Source organism: Canis lupus, chromosome 38 (assembly GCF_011100685.1).
Source record: "Canis lupus familiaris isolate Mischka breed German Shepherd chromosome 38, alternate assembly UU_Cfam_GSD_1.0, whole genome shotgun sequence".
Taxonomy (NCBI): domain Eukaryota; kingdom Metazoa; phylum Chordata; class Mammalia; order Carnivora; family Canidae; genus Canis; species Canis lupus.
In genome coordinates, this window is record NC_049259.1 from 12571230 (window position 1) to 12584243 (window position 13014).

At 37.3% G+C, this 13014-nt stretch overlaps 1 protein-coding gene across 29 annotated transcripts in view; it reads right to left on the reverse strand.

Moving 5' to 3' along the window:
- The window catches only part of ESRRG (estrogen related receptor gamma), a 615477-nt gene that overhangs the window by 54134 nt on the left and 548329 nt on the right, over positions 1-13014 (reverse strand). For 28 of the 29 annotated variants that reach the window (XM_038586153.1, XM_038586131.1, XM_038586130.1 and 25 more), the window contains 2 exons: positions 7621-7731; positions 3830-4012 (listed from right to left, as the gene is read on the reverse strand). In XM_038586153.1, coding sequence (XP_038442081.1) covers positions 3830-4012; positions 7621-7731 — 294 coding nt within the window. The remainder of the gene's footprint in view (positions 1-3829; positions 4013-7620; positions 7732-13014) is intronic. The other variant, XM_038586125.1, reaches the window with a different exon arrangement.

The window sequence follows — 13014 nt, forward strand, 5'->3', positions numbered from 1 at the left end:
ATGCGCTTATCCGAGCGCGGACGAAATTGAAAGAGAAATAAAAAAGAGTCAGGCAGATAGGAACCAGAAAAGCGAGGCATGAGCAATTTCCAAGGATATAAAAGGATGCTAATGGCGGGGCCCTGTCATTCTTAAAAAGGGCTATTAGGGCACCATCATCTGTTCTTGTGCCCTTATGCTCCTCCAACTAAAGTCAAGCATTTTCTAAAGCCCTTGTGATCTTTTTTCTTCTATAGATAAAGTATGGTCATGTTTCCTAAGAACACACTTTTCCATTTATATGATTTATTAAAGTAAGTCAACTAATTCGATTTACTGATAAAAAAAAAAAACACTCCATATGTATTTTCCTTCAATATTTTCTTTTGTTGAATTCTTCGCTTTTTTATGTAGCAAAAATAAGGCTTTAAGAGTACATTCCCAGCAGTGCAGAGAGGCTACTGATCTTATCTTAGATGCTAAACTTAATTTTTGAACTGCGTGTGAGTGTGTGTGTGTGTGTGTGTGTGTGTGTGATTACACAAACTGAGAGGAGCAGAGAGAGAGCGAAGGCTTACATTTTAGCATTAAAGGAAGATTTCACTTTAATTTTCACATAAGCGTTACACAAAGAGTTTTAAAGTTAAGACAAAGACAGGTGAAATTTCAGTTCTGATTTGACTTTAATTCAGGCTCTGACCCCAGTTATGAGGACTGGGTCATGTTATCAAGAACACGATTTTACTTCCATCAAGGCAGAAATGTGACCTTAATCTTTATATTCTCTTTGTCTCCCTTCCCACCAGCCCCCCCCCCCAATCCTACACTCCACATTGCTGCTGCACCCAACTTCCCTGAACCTGGGGTATACCAGCACTCTGATATCAGAGTATCCTCTCCTTCTACCTCAAAACATTGTATGGCACACTTATTATTTAATCATTTTAAAGAATTCCAGTTAATTCTTGTCTGGCTAATTCTTTTCTGAAAAGCCAAGCCACTCCTTGCAATCATTTAAACACCCTGAGGGTATCACGAACACCAGAGCTGTGAATCATCACTCCACAGTGACCTCCTCTGGCATTTGTTATGGAGAGAGAATCACGTCAGTCCCCACCAATTCTAAGCCTCAGCTTAAGACTGAACACATAATCGTATAGTAATTGTTTCCACCACTGGAAATGCTGTTACTCATAGTTATTTAAAGTTACTGTCTTCACAAAAGTCACTAGAGCCCCTTTACAGTGACAGGTTCCTTTGTAAGCTGACATTTCTACTTAGATGCACAACTGGACCAACAAATTTATCATTGACTTTTCCTCACCAGAGAGCACTGTAAGGAGTTGTTGACTTTTATTGGTCTTTATTATGGGATGTCTGAACAATATTACAATATTGGCTTAACACGTCTCTTAATTCACGAGTACTTGGGCTGAGTTCTCTAAAATAATGGGAGGTTCGGAGCCATAGTGACACAGTCTTTCATGCTGTTGTTATCAGTAATATGAACACTATTATCATTATTATTTTGAAGTGGTTCTTCCAAATGCAGTCAACTGGGTATCCTGATTCTACTCCAGGAAGCAATGATGAATATGCTTTGAAGGCACCGGATACATTTGTGAATTTGTGTAAGTGTTTTTACCTCATTATGCCTCAAAGTTCCCTATCTTTGAATTAAAGATAACAGTACTTGATTCTCAGATTAAAACAACGGTTCTCAGTTGGGGAAGAGGGGCACAGATTTGCCCACCAGAGAACATACATCTATGTCTAAAGACAGTTTTGTTTGTGCAACTCAAGGGTGCTAGTGATAGAAGCCCAGGATACTACTGAACATCCTACCATGAACAGGACAGTCCCCTACAACAAAGGATAACTGTTTCCAAATATCAGTAATGTCAAGGCTGACAATCCTAGGTTGGATAATGATATTTTTTGGTCTATTTTATTTTATTTTTAAGAAAGAGAGGGAAGGAGGGAGGGGATAGAGAAAGGATTGAGGAGCAGAGGAAGAGAGAGAGAGAATCTTAAGCAGGCTCCATGCCCAGCATAGAGTCTGATGTGAGGCTCAGTCTCAGAACCCCGGGATCATGACCTGAGCCAAAATCAAGAGTCAGACATTTAACCGACTGAGCCACCCAGGTGCCCCAGAATAATATTTTAAATATGTAAGTATAGGGGTGCCTAGCTGGCTCAATTGGTAGAGCGTGCAACTCTTGTTCCTCAGGGTTGTTGGTTCAAGCTTCACTGTGGGTGTAAAGATTACTCAAAAATAAAATATTTTTTTAATTAAAAAATAAAATGTGAGTATATATGCGTGCGCTTGTACATGTCTATATACGTAAAGTAATGAAATACATAAATACAAGTGATATATGTTAATTATCTAAAATGTGGATATCTCAACAAATGTTAATTTTGTTTCTTTTGCTGTAATATGCTTCACAGCACTTTTCATCCAGATAAGTTTTCATACACTGTTTAAGCAAATTCTGACAGTTCCCACTGCCATAATTCCCAAACGTCTTAACATCTTTTAGCACATCCTTTTTTTTTCTGTTTTTAGAAGTCACATAGATGTGATTACAATCTAAATGCAGTATCAACTATCTATATGATCCAATTCTCCTCCTTCTTTTACATGTAGTAACCCTTGTGTAGGTATCTTCTAAAGAATGCACTCAAGCTCACCTATTTAACTAGTTCTGACTTAATTTGGGGTGCTTTATTAGCAAACAGTGTAAGACAAAGTAGCTAGTATAATACAGAGTGATGTTTAAATTAGTTTACAATTTGCTGGGCCTCATCTAGAACTGCACCGAACAAAGCCATTCAGAAATGTCAGCTGTGTTCCTAACCACTGTAACAAATTGTCGCCTGAACGCCGCACACCTAATGACTTCAAATTAGCTTCACTGCGATATGGCTTGACAGTCCGTTACGACTGTTAGCAACATAGCTGGCGTATCATGACCAAGAAATTGGCTTCAGTGTGGGCTGGGGCAGGGACTTCCATCAATTTGATTAAAGAAATTACTGTAGCATTCAACGCATAAAGACAAACTAGTTTAAGGAGACGCAAATAAGTTAACCATACCAGAAAAATACTGCTCATCATTCAAAAACTTGCTTATAAACTACTTGAAGATCAAAGTTCAAACAAACAAAAAATAATCCAAGCAGACTACTAAAATCCTCAAAACTTGTGACCAGGTATCTGTTTATTGATATAATGGGATCTTCTGAGCCAAGAAAGAAAAGTAATAGGATACTTTAAAATACTACTTTCAAGTTACTATATGGGAAAGTTTATGGTGTCTGTTTAATATTTATTCTTAGAATTTGTGTACAAATCCTTGGTAAATACCTAATTGCCAGCCAAAGGTGTGCTTGTAAATACGAACAGCAATTTGGTGTAAAAAGCCACCATGAACAATAAAATGAAATGAGTGATTCTTAAAAGGAAAAAAGGTACACTGAGTTGTGCTGACAAAGACATTTTTTAAAGTGAAAAGAAAAAAGAGAAGTATCTCCTTAGGAGAAAGTGCAGAATTTTAAGAGGAAGAAAGACATATGTTTTTAAAGTTATATTCTCTTTACCTTATATATTGGCAATAGTACCTTCGCATATCAAAAAAAAAAATAACAAGAGTTCAAGGTGGTACAGATATAGAGAGGTTTATGATACAATTAAGGTCAAGCAAAGCTCTAAATTAACTATGATAAAAACAAATGTAAAGGTTAAAAAACATAATAATGAGAAATTTTTGAATTTGCCTGAATCTATGTATTAGGGAATTTTGCAACCTTTTCTGTCTCATTTTTTTTTTCTTTTCAGAAAATGTACCTGGAATATGCTTCGCCCATCCAATGATAACCACCAACTCCCGGTCAGCCAAGTCACACAGTGTAGTGAGGGCTTTGATGTCACTGTCAGGGACAGTAGGGTCAGGCATGGCATAGATCTTCTCCGGTTCGGCCACCAACAAATGTGAGACAATCTTGTTATCTGCAGGATCAGACCAGAGCACTACAAGATCACTAGTAGCATCATCCCTCTTTCACAAACCCTATAGTATGCTGCATTTTGAAAAATAATTCAAATTGCCTACAATAAACCCCAAATATCCTACTGATGGTTCAATATATGCATAGCAAACAGTGTTCAGGAAAACTCATAGCAAGAAATCAGCCACTGCAGTTGTAACAAGATGCATTCCTTTCTTCTTCTTCGCTCTACCTGCCTTTGCTGGAATGAAGCATCTGTCCTGTAATGAAATTTTTTATAGCAAACAGATAAGAGAAGTTAGATGCTTTCTGGGTTTGCTCTTTGATTCTTAAGTGGGATATGGGGAAGCAGATTCAATAGCATACAACGTCTTTAAAATAAAAATCCACAGTAAACCACTGAAATATAGAATATAATGTGGAAGGCAAGAAACTATCATTGCCCATAGTCATAATGGGCACGAAAGTCATTAATTGTGTTAATTCCTCTAAAGAAGAGCAAAGGTCAGAGCCCTTCTGCCTGGGTGAATTACTGACTATATAACTCTATCTCTGTGGGATGCATTAAAGAAGAATTTCTCTCCTTTCTCTCCCTCCCCACACACCCGGCCAATCTTTCAAATATAGCCAATATCTGTTTCCAGAAAAATACTCCTACTTAAATGTTACAATGTCTTCTCTTTGGAGTGTCTAATTCTTTAATCCTCTATTTTCATCTGTTGTCTTTAGCTCATTCTCTGGTTCAGATTTATCTGTCTAAAATTTGTGATATATGTTTTTAAAATCCTTCATAAAATAAACACTAGAGACAAATGGAAAGCATCACATCAAATGTGTTTTATTGCTTAGGGGCATGTGAGAGTTTATGGAAGGGTTGTAAAGCCTTGCTAACGGAATGATTTTTCTTGTTGGCCCTATTTTCTATTTCTCTGTGCTGTTTCAGATTTTATACTTTCTTCTAAGTGAAGAGATACAAATGGGTAAGGATAAACTCAAATATTTCAATGTTCTATGTACTATTACTCTAAAAAACCAGGGTATTAAATGAGACTTTTGTGAGCAAAGCCCGTTTCCTCTACGTTTACTTGGTAATTTTTCTTTCATTCTAAGTGTTTAACTTTTTTAACCCAGATGAAAAGACTTCATCTACCTTAGAATTGAAAACAGCATTCCTTTTAGTCTTCTTTAACTAAATGACAAGGAAATTATCCAAGTTCTTTAATTAGCATTTTTTCTAACATTTAAAAATTTTATTTTAATGGTTGCTATATGCATTGCATTTATTGCAAATAATCAACAGATAACCATTCACTGGCAGTAATATTCAATTATCACCAAATTGAAAATGCAGATTTGGGAGGAAATATTCCCAAACACCATATTTTGTAGGAAAAAAATTAAATTCAATACAGATTCTTTTTTTTTTTTTTTAATTTGTAGGATCTGTGAAGAATGGCATTTGTTTCTTGTATATACTATGGAAACAACACCCTGTATTTTTAGTTACGCTTGGAAAAGTTTCAACTTTCATTGCTCTGACAATGCAGCAAAACCTGTCAGCAACCACTAGTTTCTCAGGATTAGAAGAAAGTGCAACATTTAATAAAGGGCACAAAAATGTACCCAAGGGAAATCCTGATTCTAGTTCTTTCCATACTGGGAAGATGGTTACCTGTTTTACCCACGTCAATGGATGCTTGACCGGAAGGGTGGGAGAAATTTGGCTGAAGCTAAGAAATTCCCATCATTCAGAAAATGGAATAGCCAGCAGCACTGTTTCTAGGTAAATCTTATTTAATGTTTCCCTAATTAGAATCAATAGAACCCAATTTTCGTTCTTGGGCTCTTGTAGTACACAAACAATCATTAGTCAGGGGCCAGAAATCTCCCTCAGCCACTTTCTCAGCAGAGCCCAGGCACAGCCTCTTGACACTTATCTGACAGGATCTGAAAATTAAGTTTTATAAATGTTTGTTACAAAAACACACTAATTGGATGGACTAAGGAAAATTAACACAGAGGCCTTGAGATAATGAGTAATGATTTATTAGGAGTCCTCTTTATCTCAGACAAATGGAGCTCACTGAAATTGCTATAATCTTCTTAAAGGTACTTGACAAGCCACTTCCCAATTTCTCAGGTTTATGCTGAAAACCATAGCTGTTCCTCCATCATGTGGACTTACAAAATGGGCTAGTGCTCATTGTTCTCTTGGTAGAGGAAATTATCAATGGTTTCAGTCAATGCTCATGTAAAATGAATGAGAAATGGGCAGTCTGTATAATAGCGAGTCTAGGAAAACTAACCTCTAATGAAATTAAGCATTAGTGTTTATTGCATTTTATTGTATTATCAGAAAGTTTTTTATTATAATGTGCAAAATCTGCTTAATGCAGTCCTAGATTGTATTTGCTGAATGCCAAACAGCTTATGCAGGCTGAGGAGAAGATGCCAGATTGGACAATTGAAGGTATAATCAACATAATGTTTTTTGGAAAGGCAAAAGGAAACTATGCCATATGTTCACTTAAGCTTTAATTTTATGTAAAACTGGTTGTTTTTCCTTTGACATAGCTGAAATGTCCTTTCATTTACAGTTCAGGGTCTGTTTTATTTACTTAACAGATCCCCATATGCTCACATGTATGATGCACAGCAGCGACCCCTCCTGGAGAATCTGAATTAGAAACGGACACTTTCTCTTCCCTTGAAAGCAGATCAAAAATCACCTACAATGGCCATAGATGCAGCCTCCTCTGGTACGTGCTGGTTGTGTCTTCTGAGACAGAGACAGCTGAATGTGAGGACCGTTTCCATCAAGCACGTTTCAGTGCCTAGTACGAACTCTATGCATAAAAATCCTAAAAGGCTAGTTCTGTTGCACTATAACTATGAACCGATTTTTCAGAAAATGGGATGCAGTTATTGCCTCAATCTACATTCCAGCTCCTTTTAGTTAATGACAAAGAGAATGGGGCTTGCGTTTTAGCAATGTACCCATCATCCTCTCAAATTGCAATCTGGCATTATAAAACCATGGACTCTTTAAAAACAATTCATAATGCCCATAAGGGCATCTGAGATGGAACCACCAACCTATGCTTGTTATTAGGAGGGCCCATTCTTGTTTTAATCTATTGCTAGCTAGTGTGTTAACCTTCTATAGCTCCAAATTAATGAGGCTCCTAATGTATTTTCATTGGGAGGTTGAGCAGTCAAACTCATTTAGTTAGTGAAAACTACAAAAATCACTTTCTTGTGAAATCTGAAACTAACAGCTCCAATGAACTAATGATTACAGTATGATCCATTTTATGTACCTCTGAAAATAAAGATAACCAGTAAATGTAAAATTCACACTATATAAGCTGTGCCTTAATATGCTTATGCTTCTTCAAAATGACTAGGTGAAAGAAAGGTAGGCGAGAGAAAATCATAGGAAAAAAAAAAAGATAATTAGCTGAGTGGCTGTTGCTCCTCAAAGGCAATCTTTGGGAACAGAGCCACAGCCCCCCAACAAAGACAAGTCTCCTTGGAGTCGGTAGGGATGGGCATGCCAAAACTGATATACATAGAGCCAACTGGGAGGATTCTGTGTGTTGGAAAGCCAGACATGTCTGCTGTACTTACATGGCTTTTTGGCTGGCTGAACCAGCTGAGGGTTCAGGTAGGGGCTGTTCTCCGCATCTATTCTGCGCTTGTACTTCTGCCGACCTCCACGTACTCTGTCAAGACGCACCCCTGTGGGCAAAGACAGGCACTGGCTTACTGCTGAGGTATCCATCTTTGAGACCAGTCAAATACACAGAGCATCACCCATGGGTGCTATGGAGACAGACAGTAGAACACAGAATGGTCCAGAGGTATTGGAAGCATGTAAAAAGAAGTAGTGGCTAAACCAAAATCGCCAGTAGTTGGAAAACCAAATTTGGCAGAGCATAACAAACCTGAAAAGCATTTTATGCAAAGCCATCAAACATGGCCTTTCTCACCCTTATACACCAAAGGAAAAGCACATTTCCAAGGGAATTAACACAAAGAAACTATTACTTGGTACTAGCCTTGTTTCTCAAATTAAAGACAACGGCAATCTATATCCTCTTTATCAGTCACCCGTGAAAGCTCAACATGTAAGAGTGATCCCACCCTCCGTGGTCTACCAGAGGGATCACTGTGGACCCATGGAATTGAATCGAACTGGATGCATCTGCATGCTGTGGAAAGCTGGAATTACACTCTGCAAGAGGAGATGTAAGGCTTCTTCCCTACTATAATGTCAACATGCCTCAGAGGAGAATGTTACTTACACTTTGGCACACCTTTGTATTTTCTTCCAGATGAGAGAAAACTGGGAGTAAGTTTGGACTGGATGTGGGACAGAAAGAGGAGCTTCCTAAAAGAATTCAGAAGACTAGGATGTGGGGTTCGTGAGGCAGAGCTAAGGGACAAAGCCAGAAGAAGGAGGTAGACTGGCAGTTACTAAAATTTCTTCCCAAAGAGTGATGGGTTGGCTCAAGATGCAGAGAGGTTTTGCTGGCACTGGATTTAGAATACTGAGGAAAGAGGCAAAAGGGAAAGACAGGAATTAAAAATAAATATTTCAGGACACCTGGGTGGCTCAGCGGTTGAGCATCTGCCTTTGGCTCAGGTCGTGATCCCAGGATCCTGGGATCGAGTTCCACATCGGCTGCCCCGCAGGGAGCCTGCTTCTCTCTCTGCCTATGTCTCTGACTTTCTCTGTGTATCTCTCATGAATAAATACATAAAATATTTTTTAAAATGTTTCATTTATATGGAATAGTGGTAAGAACAGCTTGCTAATAACTTGGTTTCCAGTCTATAATTGTGAAGTTTAAGAAGGGCCATATAAATCTTTATCTGATACAGAGGTTACATGGGAGTTAAGAGCAAGGTGGAGACTCACTCTGTGATATTACCTAAATTGATAAAACGGTATGACATCATGGCTTAATAAATTCAACCAAGTAGTTCATCGTACATGTTTTGGCATTTCTCACAATGTTTAGAAAATAGATTTGGTTTAACAGCATCATCAGTATTATTATTTTACTGAAAGGCCTCTCTGAGCCTTTAATATGCAAATGACCTCTGTAAAACTCTCAGAAGGAAATACAGCCTATGCAATGTTTTGCAAACTAATTTAACCAAAGATCCGGTTGTGGGAATATTTATTAATATCATGTGAAACACGTGAATTGTGGATTCTCTGAGTTATGCGACACAGTTTGGAAAATGCTGACATAGCTCTATGTGAACCCCGGGGTGAATATATATTCTCCAATGGTAAGGATTACTACTCAACCATGAGATAAAGTAAAACACAATTTTTCATATTATCTTAATAATGCTACTTTAAGGGGCACCTGGGTGGCTCAGTGGTTGAGGTCTGCCTTTGGCTCAGGTTCTGATACCGGGGTCCTGGGATCGAGTCCCACATTGGGCTCCCCACAGGGAGCCTGCTTCTCCCTCTGCCTATATCTCTGCCTATATCTCTGCCTCTCTCTGTGTCTCTCATGAATAAATAAAATCTTTTAAAAAATGCTACTTTAAAAGTTGATTATCTTTTAGTGAAACACAGAAATATACACTTGGTTCTAGATAAAGCCTGAAATGTCATACTGAAATGTCAAAGCAGAGTTTAAATGAAATCAGGAGACAACTTCAAGAGCAATTAAGTAGGTTTTGACAGTAAATTTCACAAAACAAAGACATCAGTACAGTGCCTAAATATTGGCTGAAAATAGAGGGGACAGGGGTCACAAAGAAGCTGTATTTCCTTCTGCTCCTTGGAAAGCACTTTCTGCCTGCAGTAGAGTTCTGTTCCCTTGTTCATCTCATTTCTAGTGTACAAAACTCAATGGCAAGCAAGCTGAGTAACTGGGATACTGTACTCTTCTAATTGTGATGCTAATTTTGTAGAAATAAAATGTAGAGTACAAAGAACAAAATATTTCATCAAAATGTTTAAAATACTGTAAATCAACCACTATCACTGAAAATTCTACCTCGATACTCATTTGCATTTGACAAAACATAGATATAAACCATAATTTCTCATTAGTAGGAACATACGCAAATGATATGGTGAGTTAAAAAAGAATTATCTACTGCACCCCAGTGTTTATAGCAGCAATGTCCACAACAGCCAAACTATGGAAGGAGCCCAGATGTCCACTGACAGATGAATGGATGAAGAGGATGTAATATACATATACAATGGAATATTACTCAGCCATCAAAAATGAAATCTTGCCATCTCCAACAACGTGGATGGAACTAGAGGGAATTATGCCAAGTGAAATAAGTCCATCAGAGAAAGACAATTATAGGATCTCATTCATATGTGGAATTTAAGAAACAAAACAGAGGATCATAGGGGAGAGAGAAAAAAAAAAAAACAAGACAAAATCAGAGAGGGAGGTAAACCATAAAAGACTCTTAATAATAGGAAACAAACTGAGGGTCGCTGGAGGGGAGGTGGGGTGGGAGGATGGGATAACTGGGTGATGGACATTAAAGAGGGCACATGATGTGATGAGTACTGGGGATTATATAAGACCAAGGAATCACTGACCTCTATATCTGAAACTGATAATACATTACATGTTAACTGAATTTAAATTAAAAATTAAAAATCAAGAAGAAAGAAATACATAACTATAAAAAAATGGAGAATGTTCAGAGAAAAAAGATATTGAAATAAGGATATCCAAATAAGGATATTTTAATGTAATCGTTTGTAAGTACTCCTATTTTATAGACGATTTCTTGGATTATCAAATCTAAAAATTTTTGCTTTGCATATATCAAAATGTAATATGTATCATCATTTCATATATACTTGTTAGCTAGATCCACTGTCTGCAATGATTCTGTGACAAGATTAAGGATCCCCTTTTAGATCCCTGGGTGGCTCGGAGGTTTGGGGCCTGCCTTCAGCCCAGGGCATGATCTTGGTGTCCTGGGATTGAGCCCCGCATCGGGCTCCCTGCATGGGGCCTGCTTCTCCCTCTGCCTGTGTCTCTGCCTGTGTCTCTGCCTCTCTCTCTCAGTCTGTGTCTCTCATGAATAAAAAAAATAAAATCTAAAGATCCCCTTTTAATGTTTCCAACTATAATAGCATAATAATTTATTCCTAAAGATCATATTGAGAATATGTTTTAAAAAATAAAGCATAGTTTGCAAGGCAGAATGGTTGAGTTTTTTTACTGGCTCTTTCATTAACTGACTCTGTAAACTCTGGTAAGTTCCTTAACCTATCTATTTTTCCAAATATAAGGTGGATATAAAGACAATCCTTCCTGATGTTAGATCACATACAATCAAATCCATTGTATATTTATATAACATATTAATATGTTTGGATATTATATACATGATTATTAAAATATTTCACAGACCTTAACATGGAAAGGAAAATACGGAAGTTATTATATCATGATTTTGTTGAAAAATTGCTGTATTACTTTATTCAAATATATTTTGCATCGTGATCATTTATTAAAAATCTATCCCACAGAGTGTGACAGTCTACCTTGCCTCAATTCTGAGGGAAACAGATTGAGGTATGATGGAGTGTAAAATAATTCAAAGGGAACAAGCCAAATAACGATACTCATTTGATGTCTAAGTGATTTATAGAAATATTTGGTATCCCATTCTATTTACTACTCATCCATGTCATAAATAATGTCATTTAGATATGTAATTATTTTAGAAGAGATACAGAAACTAATTCAAATTCTACCAAAAATGAGGAAGCTATATCTGAGTTTAGCTATACGCACACAATACAAACTTGAGTAGAGAATTGATAATTATCCAATTAACTTGGTGCTTTTCAAAGTCTCCAAATAGTTGAGCAGAAACAAGGAAAAACAACAATATTTATAACCAGGACCTGGGAAATCCAGATTTGCCCTAAACAGATATCAACTGATTCTAGACATTTCCACCGAAGGTGACGTAGCCTATCTCTCTACTTTTCCAGTACATTGAAATACAAAACATTTCTTCCTGGACTTCACTTGTAGCCAGTTTTGAAAAAGTTGAAAAGTAAGATTTCTCCCAGGAAATAAGATACCCACAATGTTCAATGTTTGACAGGATTTGAAGTTAATTAAGGCAATTGGATTTTCTATTCATGTGGAGACCCCTATTATCTTTTTTTTTAAATAAAAGATTTTAATAGTTGGCATTACCTACCACGTAGAATGTTCCACATTGCTTCTTCTTTCAAATACTGCATGTGCCTAACATTGCCACAAGGGAATTACAAATCTTCTACATTGTCAGAATTTACAAAATTGAGAAAGCGAGAATAGGGCAAGGAGGAAAAAAAAATACGCTGTGAGGCAAATAAACGCCAAGAGAAGTAAAACAGTTCAGTGCAAGGTCTTCTTAGGTCAGCTCATTTTAAGTCTACGTTTTATGCCCAAATGCAAATTTTTATAATATTATATAGTCCAAAGTCAAAAGTATTTTTTTCACATTTTTAATAGCACAAAGTCAGAGGCATTTCACAGGATAATAAAAGATCTCCCCTTCAGAGAATTATGCAAGGATACCCTAGCCTACTTTGCTAAATTAAAGACCAGCCTTTTATAACATGGTTCCCAAGCAAAGTAGTAATTACGCAGACCCCCGGAATACTTAAGGAAGATGCTGATAGTCATAGGAAAAATATAATATTTTTAAAGAGGTTGTGACTTTTGTTAAAGAGTAGTTAATTTCATGAACGCTAAATAAATAGTTGGTATTAAACAGATGAACAGACAGGGGTTGCAATTGAGTTGTGGGGTGGGATTGGAAAAGAAAGCCTTCTGAAACAGCCGAAGTGAAGAGGGTGGGAACCTCCCCACCCCACCCCACCCCACCCCACTAAAGGTCTTCCTGATACTGCAGTAGGAAAGCACTTGCTCCTTCCCTTTGGGAAGGGGGTACCTAGCAGCGCCCTGGAACTCTCCTGAGACTCCTGGGAGGGAAGCATCATAAACAGAGGAT